At 43.1% G+C, this 27951-nt stretch overlaps 1 protein-coding gene across 1 annotated transcript in view; it reads left to right on the top strand.

Moving 5' to 3' along the window:
* Positions 1-26269, top strand: part of TTYH2 (tweety family member 2) — a 135807-nt gene extending 109538 nt beyond the window's left edge. The window contains exons 7-14 of the mRNA XM_088474603.1: positions 8554-8623; positions 10786-10841; positions 13756-13848; positions 15608-15700; positions 16134-16276; positions 18177-18362; positions 19306-19384; positions 25412-26269. Coding sequence (XP_088330729.1) covers positions 8554-8623; positions 10786-10841; positions 13756-13848; positions 15608-15700; positions 16134-16276; positions 18177-18362; positions 19306-19384; positions 25412-25492 — 801 coding nt within the window. The 3' untranslated portion in view covers positions 25493-26269. The remainder of the gene's footprint in view (positions 1-8553; positions 8624-10785; positions 10842-13755; positions 13849-15607; positions 15701-16133; positions 16277-18176; positions 18363-19305; positions 19385-25411) is intronic.
* Positions 26270-27951: the final 1682 nt, after the last annotated feature.

Below are 27951 nucleotides of genomic sequence, written 5' to 3' on the forward strand. Positions count from 1 at the left end.
GCATCTATTCTTGGTTATGTAGCCCTTTTCTGATTGCAGCCATGTTTTGTACCTGCTCCAGTAATTCCCCATAACTGGCTAACATGGAGCTCCTCAGTTCCTGTGATGACCATGCATGGCCTCTCCCAGCCTATTACGGTAAATACATCTCCTACAAACATTCTTGAAGCCAGAATGTGCAGGTTCTTTTATCCAGATGGGTCCTCATACATCTAGCCTCCTTGTGAATTAAACAGCTATTCTAGTTGCGCCATGCCATGGCGTGACTCTGTATTGCTGAGCGTCTTTTGTGCAACTTTTTAACTTCAAATGGCTATGTGAATAGGTGGCACAAGCAACTTCTGCTGATTAAAATGATATGCAGCATGCCTATGTTCTGTGAGCGAGTGCAGGTGTATCAGTATGCGAAACACTACATTACAATGCTACAACCGCTGACACTGTAACGTAGTGTTTCGCATGCAGATACACCCACAGCCGCACACAGAATATAGGCATGCTGCATATCATTTTATTCAGCAGAAGCTGCTTGTGCGATCTAGGTATGTGGACACATCTGTAGGCTCCAGCTGCTTTCTTGTGTCCCTTAGACAATTTGTATCCAACCGCTTTGGTTTATGTCTGTCACTTTACAACGGCCTGTAACAAACCACTTTATTACCTTGACTACTTATGTAACATATGCAAAAGAGAAGGATTGAACAGTACTCTCAGTAATGAGATAAAATTTAACTTTTAATAGTCAATTTAAAAGAGGGATAATTTTAGCATTAATATAAAACACAAATGAGGAAAAAAACACAAATGTTGATATTTAGCAATAGTTCAATCTTCTAAGCAAAAAAGTTTAACCACAAGTGACAGTATAGCCCTATTGGCAGGGGCGTAACTATTGCAGACAATGGAGGTGCCTCTTCCATTGCCCTCAATATATTCCCCCCACTTAGGGCTGCTGCTATGTACTCGTAGTGTACCGTCACGGCCATCCAATACATGGTACCTCTTCACCGTCACCTGAGAAGCTACCATACACTAGTGGAGGGTTCCATGTCAGGCCATCAGCCTGTCCCCGCTCATTGGTGTCGCTGCTCCTCAGCAGCTTCTTATGACAGTGTGAAACGGCTGGCGCCTCCCCCACCCACAACTCCCTGTCACACTCCTCCCTGGCGACAGTCCTAGTCGCGGATCCATGCAGCAGTCCCTAACTCCCCCCCCCCAACTCCCCATCCTACTCCGCCCTGGCTGCAGTTCTTCCAGGGGCTGGATGTCGACAATGATTCACCTGGCGGAGCTGCGGGTAAAAGGGCACGGGAAGCAGAGGCTTGGGGCACCAGGAGCTGAGTCTGGGGGACAGATCTTTGGTGGAGCAACTGCCCGGCATGTGAAGCAGTCGGCAGTAGACTGTGCATTTTGTGATTTGTAGTCCCACCACAGTGGCAGTTTTAAGGTGCCCACACACATAGCGATATTTTACACGATCTGGCCGATTCCGACGAATCGTGACGACAGATCGTGTAAAATATGGCCAAATCGTGAGGAAATCGTGAGTCCTAACTCACGATCACGATGCGATGCGCGTCCCCGCTGGTCGCACATTACATCGTCAGATCTGCCGTGCAGTAGGGCAGATCTGACAATCTGGGACAAAATGCACTGGGAAAAAAAAAAAAAAGTTAAGAAGCGCGATAGATCTTATGCTTTTTACTCCTACTAATCGTGTGTAGGAGCTGCCGGGGGAGAGTTCAGGGGAAATCGCACACATCGTGGGATTGTGTGCAGATCGGTATGTGTGTGGGCACCTTCACAGTATCTTGATTCAAACTTCAGTCTTCAACGCCCCCACATCAGGTGGTTTTCCCCCTCCATCTGGGGTATCAGGAGGGCTCCCCACTCCACGTCAGATGGCTTTTGTCTCCATCAGGAGGACTCTGAGCCTCATGCTAATTTCACTATAAAGGTCACTATCTTATCTGTGACTAGTACTTGTATATACTCATAATTACCCTCAGGACTGTATCTGAGGTTGCTCTTCAAACAAACAAACATACATTACATTCCTCAGTTCAGTCCCCATCTCTATAATAGATAATGTTGCAATGTTATCTTATGTCTCTGGTATACGATGGGAGAGCTGTATACCTTTGCATGTGTACCAGGCATATCAACTGAAGGGGATCTATACACAACCCTAATGCAAACCCTTCACTTCTCCTTCAGCGCTACTGTGCATGAGTGGTCTGAGTGTAAAATGCCAGGGAGGGATGCTAGGGATCCCTCTCCAGGTACTTTTTGCAATCTGTAGTCCATAGGCAACAGCAGTTAACGCCACTTTGAGATAGCGTTAGCTACCGGGGCCAGTCTCTGCAATGCAGATACATTCAGGGGATTCTATAACTTTGCAGATATCTCCTGAAAAAGGGTGTTTTGGGGGGCTATCCTGCAAATTTACTTTAGTAAATAGACCTATTAGAAAAAATGAACATATTCTATATTATGTTTGTGCAGATAAGCACCATAATTATTTACCACTTTTTTGGGGGGGCACCAAATTATAACTTGCCTCAGGGCATCTGGGATGAAATTACGCCACTGTTTATTAGCATCATATCTAAATTAGCAACAGTGTTATAAATAAGGTAGCTTTCTAGGGCTAAACATGAATAATAATACAGAGGCAACCATAGAGAGAGAAAGTATTGATAAACAATGAGGTACATTTGTAAAAATAATATAAATTTTTGCTAAATAATAAAAGCAATGTTACCATATAACAAACATGTAAACATAAACAATAATATTTAAAAAGGAAAGGAACCCAAAAGTCATTGGAATATAATGTGAGCAAGAGAATTAGAATGTTACTTGTATACAATGTGTGACACACAGTGAATGTTCCTTTGCATTAAAGGAGATAAATCAGTCTCTTGCAAAATTCATACCAGATCACAGCCCTTGAAATAATGAAAAGGGTGCTCCGTGGGTTGAACTATAACTCGACCCGGCCAGCGGGGAGTTAATGACAGGTAAGGCTGTTGGAGGGAGCTTGCAAATGGTGCGATAACTCTCATGCAGCTGCTTGTGAATGATGGTCCCGTTCTCACCTCGGCTTGTATATAGAGATTGATAAGTGATTGGAACTCTGCAGCGCCTGGATTCTTTTGTATTCTAGGGCTAAACCACTGCAAATACTTAAAACAAAAGAAAAACAGAAAAGAAAACGTGATTTGTCCCCTAAGCCAATGTGAAGTGATAAGTGTAACAGCTAACAAATAAGTAAAATAAGGTGATGAACAATGTGTAACACAGATTAAAAACTACATCACAAACCTGTAACTGTCTAGAATTATCGCCATATAGGATAATTTAGACTGAGGTGTCCCTCAGTAATATAATAAGAAAGGAGTTTTTGAATAGAACCCCTATGTTACTGTCACATATAGATAAGTAGAAATAGTAGAGCCTGTGTTCTTTTCTAAATAGGGATCTGATTTCTCCTATTCTACAAATACATGGAATGGGAGATGAGAGTCCTTAAATAGTAGCACTGTGAAAAAAAAAGTAAAGTGCTGTTTGTACTGTCAGCGCTTGCCCTTAGACTAGGGATAGGGAACCTCAGGCCCCAAAAATGATTCCGGGGGCCCCATACGGCCCCCGGAATCATTTTTGTCTGGCCCTCTGAACTTTTTTCTGCTAGCCTCATCTGGCTATCAGGGTGCCTAAAATGGCACCCTGCAGCAGGAATCTATGCAGCAGTGCCGTCTGGAACATCCTTAGGACGCTTCAGATGGTCACACAGCTGCCCTTACAGCTCCCCGATACATGGACCGGGCATTGCTGTAATCACCGGCGATTGTGGCCCCGCCCAAGTGTGATGTCACACTTAGGGGAGTGGCCTGCAACGACCCCGCAATAATGTTATATATATCAAGGTTCCCCACCCCTGCCGTAGACATCCTCTGATTCATAGCAGCGCAGAGTGATGTAAGGTAGGTGCATCTGATGAGAGGGCAATATAAGGGAAAACACCTAAAATAATTCTTCCCCCTGGACAGCGGCTCATGGTGTGGGGGTCCTCTGTGTGCACAAGGGCACCCCCAAATGAGGACACACAACGTGCGTTTCGCCTGGGCTTTTTCATTTTTAGTACAAGTTCTGTGTTTTATTTTACATTGTTTGTTCCTTCCAGAAACACCAATAACAGGTCTATCATGTTGCACGTCTGTGAATTAGACTCAGATCACCTCTGGGGTTATAATATCTCCGTTATAAAAGTACAGTTCTTAGATTCCCTTGCGGTCTAATCTCAGCTTCTGTCCTTCTCTGATTCCTCCAATCAATGCTAATTGAATTTTCTGGTTCTATATAGCTCTGTTACAGCCTCCAGGTTTGTCTGATTTGCACATTATTTCTCTCCACGGTGTTGGAGCAGGTAGGATATTTGCTTAGTTAAGAGGTGGATAGAAATGAATAGTGACATTGATTCTCATTAAAGTGATGCACACCTCACTGGCCACAGCATCTGAGGAAAATAAAATCCTTTGCCAGGTTTCATGAAGAGAACTAGACAGGAAAGAGTATAATGTGCCATAGCCACAGTCCTGTAAGTAATGAAATAACTGTCTAGTTTTATATCATCATTTTCAAAAACACAAAAATATAATTTGCCAAGTGACATTCATAGCACATAGATGGCGCACCCTGCATAGCTCAAAGTGTACACTTACTCTGTGTTTGTGGGAGAAACCACTGCAATCTAGATGATTGCAGAAAATCTAACATAGCTCTTAGTCTTTTGATGTGTTTTTTTTTTTACTCTTTTGCTCAATTATGTCCTGAGAATACTTAGGGGGAGATGTATCAAAGCTTGGAGAGAGATAACGTACCAACCAATCAGCTTCTAACTGCCATTTTACAGACTGTGTTTGAAAAATTACAGAAATTGGTTGGTACTTTCTCTCTCTCGAAGGCTTGATACATTGATGCATCTTGCAGGTATGGGAACCTTGGTATCGGGATCCCCCGCAGCATAAGCACGCTATCCTTCAACTGACAGGTGAATATTAAGGATTTATATTACTATATAAGGGGGCACCGATTGAATACAAGTGATATCGGATAACACTAACACTGGGCCTGATTCAGAGCCGAACGCTCTGACCAGAGCGCTCGCTCTGAATCAGGGCCCTCCATGAAAATGGAGCATCCTACTGGACGCTCGCATAGCTGTGGGTGACCACCCACAGCTTATGCGAGTGTCCATGATGATGGTCGCGTTGGTCAAGACCATTGCGACCATCGGGCTTGCGACGGAGACCCTGCGGTAGGGTCTCGCTGCCGCAAGCCCTGGAGTGATTTTGGCTCTATCAGAGCCAAAATCACTCCACTGACATCACTAGTGATGTCAGTGGGGCCAGCTTCAGACGGTAGGCGTTCCCATGGGAACGCCTCCGTCTGGCAGCCACGCCCCCGGCACGCCCACCAAAGGGGGCGTGCTGTCAATCAACATCGACAGCACGCCCCCTTTGGTGCGAGACCCGGAGCGACGGAGAGCCCGTCACTATCCAGGTCTTGCGCATGCGCACAACGGAGCTCCCTCCATCGTGTGCATGCGCAGTGGGGCAACATCGACCCGCTTGCGAGCGTCCCTGAATGACCCCCACTGTGTGCACTGGGACGCCAGTGACACAGAAAATACTTCTTATGTTTTCACTGCTACACCTTGACCGGTGATTTATCTGCAGGATGGAAACTTGAAACAGTTTAATAGTTTAAGTAAAGTATTTCTACAGGTATTAAATTAGTTACATGAACTATATGTAGCGGATGTTCCAACTAAAAAAATCAGCCACTTACAGTGATACATTGTTCTGGACATTTACTGGAAGCCGCTTTTTGTACAATTTTTGCACATTTCTCAGAGATCACCTTATTGGGTGCTTATTGTATGAGATTATTGTTGCTACTGTGCTATTTTGTGTAACAATTATTCTGATATTTTATTCACCATTTTTAAATATGTATTTTTTATGTGTATAATTAATAAACCTATATTTGGTATGATAAACAAGCCTCCTGCCTAATAGAGAGCACTATGTTTTACAATATGTATTTTTGGTACCAGCGCAGTAATTATTGTTTATATTGATACATCTCTCCCTTAATCATTCATACCAGTCCCTGTCCCATTAGAGCTTACAGTAAATTATCTTCCAAACACACATTCAACAAGGTCCATTTTTGTTAGCAGTTTTTTTTCGACTATGGTTGGAAACTGGAGCATCCGAAGAAAAAACTGTGGGCATTTAACATGGCAAAGCCAATCGATGTACTAGGTTTATGTATTATATTGTCAAAAATCCCCCAGCACCACATCTTATATATAAAATTCATTGGTCTGCTTGTGTGCCTGTCCGGTTATGCTTACGGACACCTTGGCACCAATTGGGATGAAACCAACACAAGGTGGTCCAGTTGGATCCTGGCCAGGTTTTTGGGGCTTAGGGTCCCGATCGGACCTACCATTGGTGTACGCTGGGCGGAACTTTGACTCGGGGAGCCTGTCCTGGGCTTTCCACTGGATGGATTTGGATGAATACTTCAGAGGGGAGGCAATTGGTCTGGGATGCCTGGCAATAGGTCTGGGGTGCCTGAATTAATAACTTCAAGATTAGGTCCCGGTCGGACCTCCCGTTGGTGTATGCTGGGCAGAACTTTGACCCGGGGAGCCTGTTCTGAGCCTTCCACTGGATGGGTTTGGATGAAAACTTCACAGAGGGGTGGCAATTGGTCTGGGATGACTAACTTAATAACTTCAAGATTTAAACGCGGGCAACACCGAGTACTTCAGCTATTAATGTATATATTAGAATATCTTATGTCAGAATAATTTGAATCCTGTTTATATAATAATAATTGGCATGGTGTACCTAGAATAGCTGTTCATTGTTACACAAGGAAAAGGGGAAATGCTATTTGGAGAGGGGCATTTAAAGGAGGATTACTATAGTTGGTTGTGTTTTTAAGGTTGTAACAATTAAACAAAACGTGTAATTATATATTTAAAGTAAAAGTGAAATATAAAACATAACTTAAAAAAGGTTAAAACAACTCACAGTAGCAGTTGTGTAAATGATCCCTTATGGATTGCACAACTGCAGATAATAAATCAGGATAACAAACATGCAAAGGTGCTTATCATACAAATATCCTGGAAAAGAAAATTCAATCAATTATATTAGAAGGTAAATTAAAAAAGGTGTCCTTTTTTTAGTAGGAGTAAACTCCAATACACCCCAGTATGACACTCAGACTTCCTATTTACCTTGTCACTCAGACCAAATCCTGCAGAGAAGATAGGAGGCCATATGGTGCAGACTGCACTGCACTCTCTCCTCCTGCTCTCATGTGCTGCGTGACCTCTCTGTGCTGTGCACATAATGCACAATCCAGCTGCTCCCATCACCTTCAGTCTTTTTATGTTATAAAGCCGATAATAGCTCAGAGGAAATAGGTCTTGGTCAGAAAGGCTTGGGCCACTGTTGCCCATCGCTGTCTCTAGCATGGGTGTAACAGCCATAGGTGCAAGGGGTGCAGATGCTATGGGGCCCAGAGCTGAGGGGGGCCCATCTTCTTTGTCAAAGTTACATGTGTTATATACATTTTTCACCATTGGATGGTACATAGGGGCCCATACAAACTTTTGCTTTGGGGCCATCAAATACCTAGTTACGCCCTTGGTCTCTAGTAACGTATTCCAGTGTGTGTTGCTAATGTTTGTTTACAATATGGTCAGACCAATATAGAATGTCAGAGCAGAGACATTAAGCTGGCAGCCACAGGTAAAGGCAAGGCCGCTTCAGGTCACCTGTTGCCCATTACTGTCTATAACCACACAATCCAGAGAGCATTGCTAATGGGTATTTTTCTGCCATGCGATCGGTCTCCTGTATACAAAATGCATGGGACTGATCTTCTGGAGTGCCAGGGTAGCTCCTTGTGTCATACATAGATGTACATACATTACTGATATCCCAGGCCGGACAGCTGGCTCTGTATTACATGCTGTAATGTCCTATTATATGCTAGTCTTTTTGGTCTGCAGTTTATTAAAGCATACACTTGACATATGTACCTGAATTATACACTGGCAATAAGGTGCTGTAATATATGCTGTATATTTGAGACTGCATTATATCTGACTTGTCACAGGAATTGATTAATGTGGTGACAACATGGGAATACTTAACATAATTTTAATTGGAAGCTGCTTAACCTGGTTTTATACTAGTGTGATGGGTGTAGTCAAAAATGGAGGGGTAGGAGGCATGATGTAAAAAGCCACCACAGGGACCCCATGAAGATATGTTAGTGTCTGGTGTGACCAGTATTTGTTCAATCAGAATAACTGTTTTATTGTGTTATATAGACTCAACAGAAAACATCATCTAATCCTGATTTTTATAAAAAATGATGTAAAATTTGCTTCCAGCTTCAGTGACCGAGAAATGGCTGATACAATAACTGGTCATACATTGCATATCTTATGTCTTGTAGGGTACCAGTGATTTCTGTGTGGCTCCTGATAAATTCATTATGAACATGACACAGGATCAAGTCAGTGCAGGTAAAAGCTCCATGTGTGTTGACTTCAACTAGAAGTGTTACATCATATGTAGAATGCTAAGTTATGTGTATAATTCAAGATCTGCATTCTTATTATTAATAATCTACTTATCTAATGCTAATTTACTTATGGTACAATAATGCTGTAAATAATTATAGAAATATATCTTTATTACAGTGACTAGTAGTAGCAGAGTGACAGTTATCAACATTTTCCACTAGAATCTCCTTTTTAAAGCATACTTCGCCCTTATGCCAGAGTGTGAGAGATAACACTATACCTTACAGTTGTCCTTTAGTAGGTTTCAGCAGTACCTAGTGCTTCTCTGCTTCATTCCTCTCTTCCACCATTTGTTACCTGAGCCTAATGGGCCCCATACATCAGAGATGAAGTGCCGCGATACTGCAACCCAGCATCGCAGGATCGCAGAAATCCAACATGTTGGATTTTGACGATCGCGATCAAAAATGATCGCAATTGTCAAATCACGGACATTTAACATGTGAAATGTCTGCAATCCGGCGATGGATCGCAGAACATTGATGGTGGGCGATCGCAGCCCTGCATCTCGGCAATCCATCGCAGGTGTATGGGCACCTTAAGATTACTTTCCACCTAGTAACACCTGTTTTCTACAAGTGGCCTGACATAAACTAGAGAATCCCCTGACAAAACATTGCTGTTTTCCCATTTAATTAAAAAAGCAAATACATATTTAAACAATAACATTTGAATATTATATTAAAATGATGTTAAAAATGCACAAGGTGCTCCGCCTGACGCCCCAGCATTAGGCATGCAGTTTCTACTTAATGCTGGTCTACTGGTTTTGACAGATACTGAGGGAGATTCTTTAATGATCCTGGTCACTGAACTGGAGCTTCTCTCGTTAATTAAATCTTTGAAGAAGAGGAAATCGCCAGGCCCAGATGGCTTTGGAGCTGCATATTATCAAATGTTAGCTCCGCACTTATTACCCCATTTGTTAACTCTTTTTAAGTCACTGCTGGAGGGAAACCCCCCTCCAGCTGGCTTTAATGCTGCTAGAATTGTGATTTTTCCGAAACCCCTCCCTTGTACAATTTTACAGACCCATATCGTTACTAAAGCTGTTTGCCAGGTTGTTTGCCCAATGTCTTCAATTTGTTCTCCCGATAAGAGCTGTCCTTTGGGATAGAGACTTCCAGGTCTATGATCCAAAAGTCCCTCTGCGCATGCGTTGTACGCCACACATGCCGCAGGGGACACTGGCAGGGATCCGATTGGATCCATCTCAGTGCAGACGCTAAAAGAAGTCCATAGGCTTCTATTGGGCATCGCCATCTAAAGATGGTGTTGCCCACCGGGTCTAACCGAAGCTGGATACATATGGAAAATGCAGCCAAATTTTTAACCGCATTTTCCTTTTAGGGTGGGATGTACTAAAAGGAAAATGCAGCCAAAAATTTTAAAAACTGCTGTTCTGTACCCGTTCTGTTATATATCCGTTAAATGGCGGCATGTACCGCATCATCAATGCGATGCTTAGTACATCCCACCCTTATAGACATTTTCATCTATAGACTTAAGAACTGTCTTAGAGACCACAAATTATTAAATTCTGCATAGTTTCATTTTAAAGCCATAAAAGCAATACATCCTTTATACTTCCGACACAGGCATTTTAGCAGCGTCGTCCAGCAAGGAGATGAACCAAATACACCTGAACTGAATTCAGGAATAGTGAAAAGATGAGAGAGCTTAAATTACTAATGAGTTTTTTCCACTGCAATTCATTTATGGCCCCTTTTTATAGTACGCCTGATATATTGCATTGAAAACATATTGGGGCTGATTCTGAGTTGGGAACAAAGCAAAATAAAGCAAGTAACATTGCACATCGTCATAACCATATTGCTCTGCAGGTGGGGCAGATCTATAATGTGCAGAGATATTTAGATTTGGGAGAGCTGTATTCAAACTCAAATCTAAATTGCAGTATAGAAATATAGCTGTCCAGTATTTGTGGGCTACATCCAAAGGCATCCAGTATTTACCCTGCATGCAAAAACTAATGTATTAGCAGCTCTTTCATTGCAACATGATTTGTCCAGGTACACAGTTACTTGCTTTTTCTTTTGCCCCATTGTGAGTAATGATATCTGTTGTGTTTGTCTTTGCAGAAGTTATTCATTATTACCTATACTGCAGCCAAAGTCTGAGGAATCCTTTCCAGCAGGTACATATATATTAGAATCTCCTTGTCATTCTTATTTTTGTACAATTCCGTAAAATGTTACTTATGTGGAATCCTTTTCTCTCAGTCTATTTGGGTAGACTGGACACCCTCATTTTGCACTCTTTGTTTCTGTTTCTGTTATTGTTTCTTTCACTGTTATCCTAGAGAGGTTTGTTGTTCCCTTAAGGTGGGTACACACCTGACAGATCTGCAGATCGAGTGATCTGCAGAGATATCTGTAGATGATGGTCATCCATACACACTGAATGACCATCATCTATCCGGCAGCTGCGGGTCCCGCTGGCCGGGGGGTAAGTCCACCCCCCTCCACGCGGCTACCACTGCATGTGTGTGGGTGGTCTGCAGACATATCTGTCCATCGGCTGTGCAGCACAGCCAATGCGATATGTCTGTGAATGACGTAATTCACAGACATACTGTATCGCGGGTACACACTGGCCGACGGGGAGCAGATATATTGGCCGATCAATTGATCAGCCAACATATCGCCTGGTGTGTACCCAGCATTCGAGAGCATTGTTTTTCTTATCTCCCTCTTTCTGTGCTCCTGGCCTGTGCTTTGGGCCTTTGTTAATAAAATACTGAAGACCCTGACAGCCAATAGGGTTATAGAGGGGAGGGAGAGGAGCTTGAGCTTTTTCCCATAAAATTAATTGCCCAAATTTCTTTTCGCCACACTCTATACCCCACAGGGGGAGACGTTCAGTATCCTGGCACAGGGGATGCCGGCGCTTAGAATACTGGCGCCAGAATCTCGACACCTGTCAGAATTCTGGCACCGGCATCCCAAAGGTAAGTAAATAAAAATAAAGGATGAGTATCCCATCAACGCTTAAAAGGTATATTAATATTATTCTTAGTATATGAGATAGATGCCATAAGAAAAAATATATAATAAATAACCGTGTAAATTAGTGATTTAGGACCCGTTGTAATTGATAATCCCTGTGATATGAGAAGTCACTTAGCACTTGTGTGCGTCTGTACCTTATATAAATGTTCCACAGAATACCGTTTTTTCGTGTATGGTGCAGTTAGAAGCATCTAGTGATAATTATCTTCTTAATTATTTGATAGAATTCTTAGTATCTCCACGATTAAATTCTTCTATCCAATAATTAATAAGATAATTATCACTAGATGCTTTTAACTGCACCATACACGAAAAAACTGCATTCTGTGGTACATTTATATAAGGTGCAGAGACAAGTGCTAAGTGGCTTCTCATATCACAGGGATTATCAATTACAGCGGGTCCTAAATCCCTAATTTACACGTATAGTAAATAAGATTTATGGTGACCGGATTTAAAGGTTTTTTTACTGTAACCACTATTGAGAACTGTTGAAGGAGAACTAAAAATGTTTTCATTTGTTTTTTTAAATAGACGGAGGCAGCTACACTTTTGCTGGCCATACACGCTGCAATTATCGGGACGATCCGCCCGATATCGGCGGATCGCCGCGATAATTGTAGCGTGGGGGGGGCGACCGAGGGTTAAATATTGCTCGGTCGGGCATGCTGGAATGTCCAGCATGCCCGTCCCATGCGATATTTACCCGGTAACTGTCGGGCAGTGTATGCCCAGCACGGCCGACAGACAGACATTTCCTGTGTTCCTTCCTACGGAAGGAACAGGGAAATGTCTCCTCCCCCGGGGGCGGAGCGCAGATGTCGGGCTATACACTGTGAGATTTCTCTCAGAGTGTATGCCGCGGACATCTGCGGCTGGCAGCCGGCCAGATAAAATGTCTGTCGGTCTGACAGACATTTTATCTTGCCGTGTATGCCCAGCATAAGCCATTAATAATTTGCAGTGGCTATGTCTGAAATGTGTTATATTTACATAAAGAAAGAAACATTGTTTACATAAAGAAAGAAACATTGTTTACATAAAGAGAGAAACATTGTTTACATAAAGAGAGAAACATTGTTTCACATTTTAAACAGAGTTATCAACAGCTGCTTCTGAATTGTGATTAATTTATGTATAACAGTTTAAAGAAAGTAACATTGTGCTACATTATATGCAATTATTGTCTTTAATACTAATCTTATTATCATTATTAAAATATTTTGTTTTTATTTATTTTTTCTTATGGCATCTATACGAAGAATAACATTAATATACTTTTAAGCGTTGATGGGATACTTATCCTTTATTTTTATTTAATTTTTATTGGGCATTTTCTATAAGCGTGGTAATCTGTCTTTCTTTGTAAATAATATGGCCCAGATTATCAATGAGTGATATTCTTCTTATCACTCGTTATGAATCTTAAATGGTGCTGCAAGTAATCCGCTCCTAACTGTCATTTTTCAAACCCATTACAGTTGGTTGGAGCACCATTAGAGTAGTAACTACTGATAACAAGAATATCACTCATTTGGCGGAATTCAATTGTTTCCAGCCCCCATCGCGCCCGACAAGGAGCTATTCAATTGTTGCTCCTGTCTGGTGCGATCAGCTGCCAGCGCTCCATTTCAGCTCGCAGCTCCAGACGGGTGCGAGCTGAAATCGGCGAAAAGTGACCTGTTTGGGTGCCCAAACAGCACTTTTCGTGATTGCGCCCAACACTTTGGTCGGGGTTATAGCCGATTTACGCGGCTAAACCCTACCACTTTGGGCGTGATCAGCGTGAAAAGCTGGAACAAATGAATAGTAGCTCGCGATCTCCCGTCACTTTAGACGTGAGATCCAGGCCACAAAAACAATTGAATTCCGCCCATTGAAGTCATCTTGGCTCCATGACCTGTATTAGGGCAATCTGCCCATGGTCTCGTGCTTTTATATGGTCATAGTTCTACTCGATGACATCCAATGTCCATACTTTTTGAAGTGACAAGTAACCATCTCTATATTTACATGTTAAGCTCTCCTATTTCTCTCCAGGCTCTGACTGTTTTCCAGAAGTCACTCACCACCATGCAAATACAAGTTCAAGGTTTACTTCAGTTTGCTGTACCCATATTCCCCACTGCCAAGGTAAGACGTAGACGCAAAAATGGCTGGTTTTGAAGACAATGGGCCTGATTCAGAGGTGGACGCTGATCCCCTTGTGGCTGTGTCTTAGTTTGTACACAGTGTTAGTGAGATGTTATGTTAATGCAGCAGCTGCTGTAATTTCTACAGAGACGCCAACCGGCTGAGTCTCTAATCTGTCACTTGCATGCAAAGATGTTCCAGCCAACCCTGTGGCTACTCAGAATGTTCGCTGGAAGTAAGTCACCAGGGCTGATGAAGCTGCGTACAAAGACACATTCGCTGGGTATGATGTCCACAAAACACTTGCGACACGTACGGTTGACTAGCTAACCCCCCATTACCTCCCATAAACGCACAAATATTCACTGCGGCCGCCTTCGATAAATGTGCAATGTGACTCAGACGCATACACAGTACTAAAAACATCGGCCAACTGCACAAACATCGGCACAGCATCCACTTCTGAATCAGGCCCAGGTAATGGGTTTGATTCTGAGACGGAGGCAAGTGGCAGTGCAGACGGATCTCCTGTATTTTAACATACTGTCCATGTTCCAGAATAAGAAATCGGCATCTGCGTGTGCACCGGATCAGGCATACACTCACTGACTGATATCGCTAGGGCTTACAGATTGGTCCGTTTATGGACTTACCTGAGTTTCCGTGAAATTGCTATTTCTGGGCAGTAGTTGGGGAAACACATAGAACTGTTCCACATGTGGGAGTGTAAGAAAGATTCCATGCCCAATAGTAGCGCGCAGACGGAAATTGGACGCCTGTTTTAGATGGATATATTTTCATCCATAATAGGGTGGTTGCACATCCAGACACTAATGATGACCGGTGCAGCTGCTGATGTAAGAACAGTGACCATACCACATGCAGATGCACGGATCTTTGGTATATACGGGTGATTCTGCTACAGCCATAGTCCAGAATGATATTATAAAGCGCCTCAGAGTTCTTTGAACAGAAAGTGCTTGGCTATTATTGGTGACATAACTCCACAGCGGCTTGTTATAGCCTTATTTATTGGCCCTTGTGATAAGAGTAATGTTTTCTTTTTTATTTATTTCCTATTGATTGTTTTGTCACAGTTTACATGCAGAGCGATGGGGTCTATGTACTAAGCCACAGGTTCTCAAACTCGGTCCTCAGGACCCCAAACAGTGCATGTTTTGCAGGTCTCTTCACATAATTACTAGTGAAACTGTTAGCTGCACTTGTGGATTTTTTAAAACGTGTCAGTGACTAATGAATACACCTGTGCACCTGCTGGGTGATCTGCAAAAAGTGAACTGTGTGGGGTCCTGAGGACCGAGTTTGAGAACCACTGTACTAAGCCTTAGAGAGAGATAAAGTGGGTGGAGATAAAATACCAAGCAATTAGCACTTGTCATTTTTCAAACACAGCCTGTACATGACCGTTAGGAGCTGATTGGTTGGTACTATCTCTCTCCAAGGCATAGACCCCATTATCACCAGTATGTAATAGATCATATCACCTGTGTCACTAGCCAGCCATAGGTTACCCTGCTGTTCTGCCATGTTTTTGCTGCTGCTATTTGATGCCTCTTAAAACTGCTGTGCTGGTACTTAGTGGGCCCAGGATCAGCTGTGAGGCCACTGAAATACATTTGGTTACACTGGTTATAAGAACGCACAGGCATTGTTAGTGTCATTGTAATGTAAGCTACATACATAAGACTTTCCAATGTGTATATTATTTTTACTTTGACCCTTTTCTTGTGTTTATCAGAAAGACCTTCAGGGCATACAACTCCTTCTGAACTCATCCGAGTCTAACCTCCACCAAATCACAGCACTGCTGGACTGTAGAGGCCTCCATAAGGTGAGCTGCGTAGACCAAAAAAAATAACAGAACTACAACCTTATGGTATAAATCCTTTTAATTCAAATGACAACTGAAGAACACTTAATTTGTGGTGCTGGGATGATGGTCTGCTGGATGTTTTTGTATATTATATTGCGTAATAAATTCTCATTTAATTTCTATTCAAACATATTCTGCCTTCATTCAGAGGCAGCAGATATTTAGTGGGATAAATAAATATTATTAAGACTGCAGCAAATCACTTGGCCAGGAACCAGTTATTTTGAGGCACTTTGTATCTAATATTTGCAATTTTACTAAGTAATGTTATACGCTGCATCCTAATAGCACTTGGTTCTGCCCACATAAATATTACATCCCTAATTGGCAGGTGACCAGTGTGCGTAATATATTTTAAGGGATAATTGGAGGCTACGTTATCTTTTTTCAGGATTATGTGGAAGCTCTTATCGGCATCTGTTATGACGGGGTTGAAGGACTTCTCTATCTGGGCCTGTTCTCTCTCCTGGCTGCATTTGCATTCACCGCCATGGTATGTGCCGTGCCACGAGCCTGGAAGCATTTGGTAGCAAGGTAATATTTCTGTACCTTTAACTGACTGGTATCCTGAAAAGAGGGCAGCAGATTAATTCTAAAATTTGTATATGTTCTAAAAAAAAATAATTCCAACCGTATTAATGCCAGGTTGCATAATGACTGTACATTGTCACTATAGTATTCGTATTGGCTGCCATATGATATTTATTTGACTTTCTTCCTGGTGGCTATGAAAAGCTCCAAATACAGTTAAATTTTAACATATCGTTTTGCTAAAATGAAAGTGGAGATGACCATTTAGGGGGTGATGCATAGATGAATGCAATTGGCAGTAATCGATCCTGCATTGTTTGCACAGAACTAAGGGCCTGATTCAGAGATGTACAGTAACCCGATGGTTAGCTTACATCTCCAATAGTGGGAGATTTGCGCATGCGCTGGATGTGCAGCCCTCCATCTGGGAGTTCGCTCGCAGTGTCTCCATTCTGCAGGCTGATTGACAGGCTGCAGCGTTTAGATGGTGGAGCGGGGGCATTCCTAGCCAGCGTTCCCGGAAACGGGGATGTGTCGTCCCCGTTTTTCTGGAGTGACGAGGCCAGGGTCAGCGTCGGTGGACGCAGATTTCCTTGCCTCACAAGCTGCCAGGAACCGGCCAGGCTGAATAACTCTCAGCTTAAGCAGCCTGGTCAAAGGAGCAACCATGCGATGGTGATCCGGGGCAACGTCTACGCAAATGCAGTGCAGCAGGTATCTATTTCCTATAGACACCTCTTGCTGTATTTACATTTTGTTGGGACGGTATTGCATAGCTGCTTCCTTGCAGCTGTGCAGTATCGTCCATCTATGAATCAGACCCTAAATGCATATTTTTGTCCTTTATGCAAAGTTATGTGCATCTTTGTAAGCAGATCGCCAATATGCGAATGCTTGGTTTTTTTGGTTCCCATCATCATGATCGGTGCACATTATTGCTCTCTTGCATCAGCCCTATCATTGATGCAAAAGTGGTAACGTAAGTATTTATGCTTTCGTCCAACTCTGCATGGCCCAGTTCCGCCAACACTTCCTCATTGAACATTACTTGCATATGTTTGCTTGCGGAGTCTGCGCAGTGCAAAACTAAACCGCAAGTAGCACTCTGCAAATGGCCATACATTCAACTGTGCATCAGGTTCCTAATGTACATTACCTGAATGATTCCCACCTCTCCCCACTGTAATCTGTCCTCAATTGCTCGGCTCATCTCCCTCTCCAATTGTTGTACATCTGCTTCCCCTCTCCTACATGTCCTACACTGGCTCCCCTTCAGAACCCAATTCAAGCCTCTAACACTCCCCTACACAGCCCTCACCCAGTCATCTGCCATTTAAATCTCAGGCTTCATTTCACACTCCCACCTCCAAGATTTTGCCCGTGGTGCTCCCTTACCTCTGGAACTCTCTCCCTATCAGTCTCTCAACTTCTCAACAAATCTTCAAACGGGCTCCCAAGACCCACTACTTCATCACAGCCTTCCAGCTCTCATCCTAACCCTCTGTTTCATGCTCCTTTCTCACTGTCTACCCTTCTGTCCCTCCCCTTTAGAATGTAAGCTCTCACAAGCAGGGCCCTATTCCCTCATATGCTTCCCCTTCCCTTACTCATACTATCATCCGCTCCCCCCCCCCCTCTCGGCGCCCCTGACTGTAAGTCACTGTTTTGTTCATGTACTCTAAGTTGCTGCGGAACCCTTGTGGCGCCATATAAATAAAGGATAATAATAATATACACAAAATCAATATTAATATTAACTTATTTAGCTAAACACCCAACCGTGATACCCTTTCAGATTTAGCCATGGCACACAGAGATAAGCTTACCTTGTGTCCTCAAGTCTTGCTGTAAGGTATAGAAGTCTTGACCCGTTACCTTCATGAAGTAGATTTTTGCATTTCAGGGACAGAGACTACAATGACATTGATGAGGAAGATCCATTTAACCCACAAGCGTGCCGTATAGCAGTGCATAACCCCAACCGGGCACAGCTGAGGAGTTTCTGCAGCTTCAGCAGCAGTTTAGGCAGCCAGGCCAGCCTACAGCCACCTACTCAGGCTGTCTCCAATGCACCAGTTGCTGAGTACATGTGAGTAATTACTAGAACCTACTGCGATAGACAGAAACATGCATATTAATAAACCATTGGTAAATAGTAATTTTATTTTATGTTCTAGATTCTACATTTATCTGTACTGTTATGTAGTGTTTTATTTGTGCACAGGGCTGTATTTACCATATAGGGATTCTAGGAACAAGCCTGGGACTACTGTTCAGAAGGAATGGGTATGAAATACCCATTCCTCGGGCTGCCGCTGACGATTCCCGTCAGCGGCAGCCCGACAAGAGCAGAGTTAGAAGCAGCGGAAGCCCGACAGCGCTGGAAATCCCGATCGTGGATAGGTAAGTATCTACTAACCTAACCCTAACCCTCCTTAGGGGTGCCTAACCCTAACTTCCCCCCCCCAAGTGCCTAACCCTAACCACCCCCTTCCCCGCTGCCTAAACCTAAGTCCCCCGGGCCCCGGGGGGGTGCCTAACCCTAAGTCCCCCCCCCGGGGGTGCCTAACCCTCCCTCTCCCTAGCCGAACCCTCCCGGGGGGGTGCCTAACCCTAAGTCGCCCCCCCCCCCGGGAACCCTAAACCTAACCCTCCCCCCCCACCCCCCCCACCCCCCCGGGTCTCCTGGCGTCTGGGAAATGCGGGAGTCTACATCTAGACGCCCGGCATTTCACCCTTGTCGGGATATGACAGCCGGCTGCCGGTATTTAGGCAGTCGGCTTCCCGATTGCTTCCCGTTCAGAAGGTGTAAAATAAAAATAGTTTTATGTAAATTCTTTACATTCCCTTTTTCACTACTTTATCTCTCATTGCTGCTATTTCCCAGCAACAGTACTGGTGGGGTTGTTGGACAGAAGAACACCAGCATTTTAGGTGCACAGTTATACAGTTATGGCAAACACTTCACATACAAAAAAATCGGAATGATGTATTGATATGTTGTGAATGATGTCTCCTGCTCTTTCCTGTAGGAACCAGGCTGCCCTATTTGGCGGAAATCCTCGATATGAGAATGTGCCGCTGATTGGTAGAGGATCACCTCCACCCACGGTACGCTGGGCCTCTGAATCCAAATCTTTTTTGTAGCAGAATCTTAATACGTGAAATATATAACTGTTGCTTTAAAGGGAAAGAAAAAGTAAAAATGTTTTTCGGGGTTGTTGTTTTTTTTTTTCAAAGAACTATTACTTGGTCAGGTGCCCAAAGTTGTTTTCTTTTTTTTTTTTAAAAACGTAATTTATTCCATTGTCCGGCCCACTTAGCAAATAAATGAGATTTCTTTTCTATTTTTTCAAGCAACTTTTAAGAGAGAAATGATTATTTATGTAGAGAGCATGAGCACCTGAATATTGCTACTCACAGGCTATAATGCTCCAGTCCTCAGGGACTCCTAACAGTGCATGTTTTACAGATCTCCTCAGTATCACAAGTGAAATAATTAACACAGTCAGTGGATCTTTTTAAATGTGTCAGCTAGTAATGAGTACACCTGTGCACCTACTAGGAGATCTGTAAAGCAGCACTGTTAGGGGTTCCTGAGGACTGGAGTTGGGAAACACTAACTTAATAACTCATAGTTGTGGTTAAATTGCAACTGAAGAATTTGTGTGTAGCAAATGTTTGGGGAATTTCAATTCGAAACAATGTCCTGCTGCACAAATTTGAGCCAATTGTGGTAGTGCCGACATCTCAAGTTCTCCCTCGCACCTCTAAGGAATGCAAATGATAACTTATGATGCTGACAGGATGTGATTTTACCGTTCTGGAGCGGCACAGCGCGTCTATGTCAGGAATTGCATGCCCCCTTTTGTGTTTTTGGTGCCTTCAGTAACAAGAGTTTGGGGTTACCTGTGAGAACGGAGAATTCCCAGATTTTACAGAAGCTGGTCTAGTCACAGCGTATGAGGTGCACAAAATCTCTGAAACTAATAGCAATAATAATACTCCTAGAATTGGGGGCAGAGGGCCTGAATCAGGTTGGATCGCAAGGCTGCGTGCGCACAAAGTGAGCCAATGTTTGCATTCTGCGCATGTGTATAAGACGTAGTCCACATGCGCGAACCAAGCACTGCGATTGGGAGTACGATCACAGGCAGTACTCAGACCCAGTACTCAGTGATTGACAAAGTGCCGCTTGTGGGTGGTGATGGGGGGTGGTTGTGCGAACACAGGCGTGTCAGCGCGTTCAACCGCCGTTGCAGGGGCGTTCATAAATTATCCACAGCGAACCCATACGCAGCCTGAGTACTCACTGCATGCAGGAAGTTTAGCTGGTCAACCACTATTATGCGTCTTGGTCCGATGATTCTCAATTGTACTGATTTTTTTTGCAATCTTGCACATTATTACGGATGTTAGTGAAGGTAAAGAGGCATCTTTATGAAGTGCTGGGCGTCTTCATAATACGGTGCGGTGGCACCATATTATTCATTAGCATATTTTCGCAGCTAGCGGGTGCGTGCGAACGCAGCCTTGCGTTCCAACCTGAATCAGGCCCAGAGTCTGAAGCTAAACAAAATAGTCAGTGTCATGAGTAAGGGAGATCTAAGAGCAGATCCTTAGTCTAGGTACGGCTCTGCCTTTAACTACCATATTTGTTGCCCTGTGCCAGAAAGAGCATTGGCGCCCACCCATTTTTCAAAGGGACAGAACACACGCAACACGCAAGGGGCATAACCTCATAGGGAAGGGCCAAGGAAGAGATGGGGGAGGCCAGGAGATGGTGGGAATGAAATAAGAGGAAGCTACAAGTGAGAATGATAATAAACAGGAAAATTGACAGACCCAAACAGCGCCCCCTGACCTGTGGTGCCCTGTGCCATGGCACCGCCCGCACTATCCTAGTTACGGCCCTGGCTAAAGGTGGTTGCATTTTGAGTCCTTAGTGGTCACATGAAGGGTTGATGGATTGTAGTGGAATACTGCATAGCATAGACTTGGGTAACCAGTGGTTTTTCAGTGTGGAACTGCAAGTTCCATCGTGTCCTGGCATACATGGACTTTTAGTTCCACATCAGCTAGACAACCACAGGTTGTCAGCTTGCTCTTTAGCGACAACACCCTCAATCGAATATATTATAGCAATATATATATATATATATATATATATGTGTGTATGTATATATATATATATATATATATATATATATATATATGTGTGTGTGTGTGTGGCTGGTTTATGTAAAATTTTTGATATCAAGCATAAATAACAATATGTAAGCCATTATTGTACAATAACCAGCTATTAGTATTGTAGTATTAGTCTCTGAATCATGAAGTTCTACATAAGTCAGTCTCTAATGGTTTCAGGCATAAAGAGATACAAAAGCTGTAGTGTACAGTACTAGGAATTAAGGTGCGCATCCACTACCCGACTATGGAAAGACCATACGATTACATCATCGTAATCGTACAGTCGTTCCTGATCCCCTGTAGTGCCTACACTGAACGATATGTTGTTCAGGGTAGGCACCCTCCCTCATCCCCGATCTTGGCCAATCTGTGGTTATCATCAGATTGACCGGCATGTTTGGGTGATTGATGAGTGATGTCAGAAACGACCAGCGGGAATGCGCATCGCTGGTCGTTACCAACATTTTAGTGCCCGATTCATGCACAATTAATGAGCGATTGAACGATAACGATATCGTTCACGTTCAATCGCTCATTTTAATCGGCAAGTGGATACCCGCCTTTACAGATGATTGGCCTCTGACACGATCTTCTCCAGCTTTTACTGTGAGGCCCACATTGCCTTAGCCATGATTCCCAGCCCATATAGCCTGCAAACCATCTCCACATCCAAACATGGACACTGGGATAACAGACACTACTAAACACATACTGTATGTTCCAATTTTTTTGCCATCATCCACTATTAACAGAACAATCATGGAGATTCCTACACATGTATTGCTATGTCATTATTCATGTTAGCATATTTGTTGTATGTTCCAAATAATTTAGTTCTGCTCTAGTTCTATTTTGCAAACAGGGAACGTTACATGTTAAATGTCTCCATATAAAAAGCTGAATGTCAAGTCTTTGCTGGCTCGCTGCTTTATGTTGCCTATATAGCTGTCTCCATTGTGAAACTTCTTTTATATGGTGCTATAATACAGGGAGGGGCCTAGTGGCTACAATTATGAAAATCTTGACCAACACCACTCAAAGTTATATAATGAAATGATTTTCTTTCAAGACCATACAAAAGCTGTCTCTTGAGGATCTTTTACTGTAACAGAATGTTGTGCAGTAAAGCTTATACGGCAATGACACATATTTTGCTAATTGATCTTTTGTTTTTGCATACATGTTTTGGAGCTATATAGTGTAAAAAGTAAGTGTTTTTCTGTCTGTGATGTGCCTTGAGAACCTACTCCCTTTCTCCCTCTGTCCAACCAACCCGTGAGGTCTGCCCAGCTGCAGAACACGTTCCACATCATTCGCTAATAGTAATGTATGTGCAGGCCCAAGGAATTAGCCTTTTTCTGCCCTTCCAGGACTCACGGAGTGTGGTAGTATAACCTGCCCTCTATTTCTGATTACACAACCAGTGCAGAAAATCATGATGCTTGTAGTTCAAGAAAGGTTGAGTTTCTGTTTGCGCCGGAGACTGGAAATAAAAACAGTTGCAGAATTTAAAATGTTGAGAGATACTATAGAAGTAAAAGAACACTGCATATTATACAATGTTGCCTCACACTCTGCAATATTGTGCTGATTTCATAGGCTGGGCATTAGCAGCTCCAGTAACATATGAAGGCTGTAGGACATAGTATTTTGTAATTTGTACAAAAGACAGTATTTCTAGAACTGGGTAGGGGAACCTTTTTTCTGCCGAGGGCCATTTTGATATATAGAACCTTATTCGCGGGCCCGGTACAGGCCACGAGGGTGGGGTCACAATCACTGGTGATTACAGCAATGCCCAGAGCAGGGCCGGATTAAGGGGGGGGGGGGCGACAGGGGTGGTCGTCCCTGTGCCTCCACACACAGAGGGGCCCCCACTAGCAGCGGTGCAGCCAGTGGCTTCCCCCGCCGCTAGTGTAGAGTAGACCGCGCAGTGAGCGTGGCCACACTACACAGTGACAAACACACAGCCGCCGGCAACTGTGTGTTTGTTACAGCAGTTGATGAGTCACACAGACTCTCATTGGCTGCTGCTTCAACAGAGGGAGCCGGCTGGAGCTCACTTATGAGCTCCGTCTTCCGGCTCCCCCCCGGGTGATGATGGGAGTGACGTCATGACACTGACGTCTCTCCCATACTGCAGGAGAAGAGAAGCCGGAGCGGACAGCGGCGGTCGCGTCAGGAGCGGGGTTTCTGGTAAGTTGTGGGTTTTTTGTTTTTTTTTGTGTGTGTGTAAGGGGCACTGCATGGGGGGGGGGGCGCTTCATGGGGGCAATGCATAGGACAACTACTGGCTGCACTGAATAGGGGTGGGCTACTACTGGGGGCAGTGTATAGGGGGGGACTACTTCTGGGGGCAATGCATAAGGGGGGACTGCTGGGGGCACTGCATGGGGGGGGACCACTACTAGGTATGGGGGCACTATATAAGGGGCACTACAAAGGGCACTGTATAGGGGGACCACTACTTTGGAGTTATATAAGGGGCACTGCATAGGGCGGACCACTATTGGGTCTGGGGGCACTACTGGGGCACTGTATAGGGGGATCACTACTGGGGCATTATATAAGGGGCACTGCATAGGGGGGGACACTACTGGGTCTGGGGGCACTATATAAGGTGCACTAATGGGGGCACTGTATAGGGGTACCACTACTGGGGCATTATATAAGGGGCACTGCATAGGGGGGACTACTACTGGGTCTGGGGGCACTATATAAAGGGCATTGCATAGTGGGACCACTACTGGGGGCACTGCATAAGGGGCATTACTACAGGGGACGGTGGTATATAGGGGCCCCCACAAGTTTGTTGCCCAGGTGCCCCCACAGACCTTAATCCGGCCCTGGCCCGGAGCATCCTGAGGATGCTCCGGGGAGCTGTAAGGGCAGCGGTATGACTGTCTGAAGCGTCCAAAGGACACTCCAGGTAGCATTGCTGCATGGATTCTGGCTGCAGGGGGCCATTCTAGGCACCTGCTAACCAAATGAGGCTAGCAGAAAAAAGCTCTGAGGGCCAGATCAAATGATTCCAGGGGTCTTATACCGCCACTGGGCCTGAGGTTCCCCATCCCTGTTCTAGAAGGAAGTTTTAAAATATTTCTATTGTAAAAACACATTGAAAATGAGAACAGTTACCCAAATTATGAAAGGTTTCTTTAACTATACCCAAATCTATTAAATAGTTTTCCTTTGTCGGTAAAAGGTTTAATAGAGATAGGGTCACCTTGTGTTCCAGCCAATGTAAGCTGCAAGTCAAATGGCTGATTTGGATGCAGTGTTTGAGGGCCCAATATAATATATCAGCTAGTGATCAGGATCAGTACAGATGTTGGTCAGACCTAGTAGAAAATGCAGTGGCTATGAATAGACCAGGTATGATGCCATTAGCTAACCACACTTATATGGTCCCATAAGATGTGGCCGTTCTGCCTGAGAGTATAGATATTCCTGCGTGTCAGCAGTTTTTACATTATTACCCAAATTATACTTACACATGAGACAGATAGGGTTGAGGTATTTTCTAGATAATGTTAATGGTTGATATTGATAGTAAAAGTGGACAGGGCAGCCCAGATATATTATAACAGAGGTGTTGGCAAATTGTAAACATTGTGTTGGTCATTCGCGAATTGCAATATATCTTGTTTTATCACTATATAGTTTGTTTGTTGGCTTTTAATTCCTAATTGCCACCTTTTTTGATCATGACAAAGAGACCATGTATTTGTCCATGAGTTACTGATGTTCAAGCATAGTGATGAAGGTGTAGTTTACTGTAAACATTGGTGCTCTATGTTGTTATTACACCCCCACATATCATCATCTTCTATTAATGACTAGCTGTCCCTGTTTATATTACCCCTATACTTGTATATTGTATGTTGTGTGTACATTATACATCATAATGATTGACTCAAGTATATTGTTTTTGTCGTATTCTAGTACTCTCCAAGTATGAGAGCCACATATCTGTCCGTAAACGAAGAGCCATCCAGTATATATGGGAATGAGTATCCAGCTTAATGCTACTTGTCTGGACCCCCTTCTCTACCACTGTACTGCATTCATCTTGTGGTGAGGCCTGTGGACATTTCCTCTGCTGCAAAGAGTTAATAATTTGTGGCTGACGGGGCTATTGAGACACAGGCATATTGGATTGAGAGGAAACAACGTTCCTGAGATGGCGGAGAATGCACAGGAATCGGAAGTGAAAGGGGGAACGGACTTCGTTCATGCTTGTGACCTGCTTGGAAAGAAATACAACGAACGATGGACATATGATTTTCATGGGGGAAATTCCACCTACCCAATTTTAAAACAAACATTTCAGCATTCCAATATTTATGTAAAGTATGCATAGCATACATATAATGCAAACCTATAAATACCAAAACATATAGTAAGTGTACGTACTAATGCCGCTGTAAAACAGTCCGCAACACTCTACAGGTGTCTGCAAGTCTTGCAAATAAACATTGGAAGGATGGTTGGGCTCTGGATGGCCACCAGTGGTAGCCGCTTTTTTAGCTTTGTTTTTAGTTTAGTTTTTTAAATTTCCAGCTTTCCAGTCTGTTTTCTTTTACCCGGGAGGGAAGAACCAGAACTTATAATATTCCAATACACCTGTGTGTGGGACTGACTTTTATCATAAAATGTAGGCTCGCAACCATACCGACATTAGAACTGTGGGTTTTTTATGTACAATAATTACCTTATGCTATATTTTGCTACATTGTCTCACAACCAGGGTGCTGAGGTCACTTATTTTAATTAAAAGTTGCTGTCCAATTTTTTTATGGAGCGATTGCTTTCTTTTTTTAATATGACTTACAGACTGAAAGTAACATGATCAATATGAAAGTAATGCATACTGTACTTTTGAGGGGGAGGGGGGGTAATTGAGTGTTTAGTTGTTTTGGGAGCTGCTACTAGACTGGAGTTTTTCCATAGTCCTGGAAATATCTGGTATGGGAGGCTTGCTAGAGCGCTACACCTTAGTGCTAACAGGATGCAGATTAAATTAATATGAATAATGATTGTGGACCATTTGTGTGTAAAATATAGGTTTTTATTTTACGAGTCGCAGTGCTCTCTATTTAAATCTAAACTTCTATCAAATAATGTAGTAGTTAGGTTTGATGTACTCAATTCTCCTAAGGAGACAATGTATCAAGGTAACAGCTTCTGTTTAAATATTTAACGTATTTTGGATACTGTGTAGCAGTATTGCTGCTACTGTGGATTGTGTTAGTGGGATATAGGTGACTCCTTCAGGAAGTACCTTCCGTACATACTGGGTCCTGGTGGCCTGTGACATACGTATCCTTATGTTGGCTACTGTTGCCTATTGAGGCAAAAGACTGAGCATACCCTCATAACAGCATAAGGATCTCCTTCGCTGGAACAAGACCCCACAGCTACACAGTAGCCAACATAAGGATACATATGTCACAGGAGTGAGGAGTAGATGAAAGTATAAGTAAGTAGAAGCACAAGAGGGTAGAGGGCCCTGCTCGTGAGAGCTTACAATATAGGGATAGCATTGATAGATCAACCTTATTATGTCACTTACCCCCATTATAACAGTATATGTACTCTCAGTAACTCCTAGTATGTATCACTTTATACCAAGTACCTCCTAATGGATAAACTTGTTTACCAATCAAATAATTATGACCTTAGGTATTCATGAATACCCCCATTTAATCTGCTTTGAATGTGCTTATTAATGACTAATATAAACTGCTATTTTGGAATTACCAGGTAGGTGTAGCCCTTAAATGTGTCTGAAGTATCCCATGGGGTGCATGTAAGATGTATTTTGAATTGCATACTGGCACATAGTAGTATGCCAATTAGTATATAATCATCTAATAGATGTCGGCGTCGCTATAGTTGTCTATGTCCAACATGACTGCTAAATATATGCAACCGTGGTTAGGAAGAATTACTGCATGGTTTACAGATTTGATTAGAATCTTGCATTCTTTGTACCATTTATGTTCTAATTTAGCACTTACACACTTCCATTAATATTATGATACTATAGTAGGTCACTGAGATAGATCTGAACATTCCATTTAATGCTCTATGTTGTTCTTCTACAAGCAGACTTGTTGTCATGACACACAGTCACAAACACTTTTGTTAATTGAATTCATTTAATGCATTGTGGAAAAGCTAACTGCCTTTACTACTAATGAAGCCGAGGAAACTGGATGAAAGATTTACAAAGCAGTTTCTTCATAGGCTGTGGCTCATAAAAATATTATAGAACATTTAATATTACTGCATTGTTTTCTAATGAAATCTGCTTTCCCAAACCTTATACAGGGTTGTGTGATATGCCACTATGTACAAACACCAGCATACCATGGCTCATTTACTAAAAGTGTAAAATTTGTTTTAAACCATAGCTACAAAATCAGTCAGATAAAAGCATTGGGGTATATTTACTAAAGTGTGGGTTTTTAGAAGTGGAT

The sequence above is a fragment of the Taudactylus pleione genome, unplaced genomic scaffold (genome assembly GCF_031769625.1).
Source record: "Taudactylus pleione unplaced genomic scaffold, aTauple2 ptg000016l, whole genome shotgun sequence".
In the NCBI taxonomy this organism is placed as follows: Eukaryota; Metazoa; Chordata; class Amphibia; order Anura; family Myobatrachidae; genus Taudactylus; species Taudactylus pleione.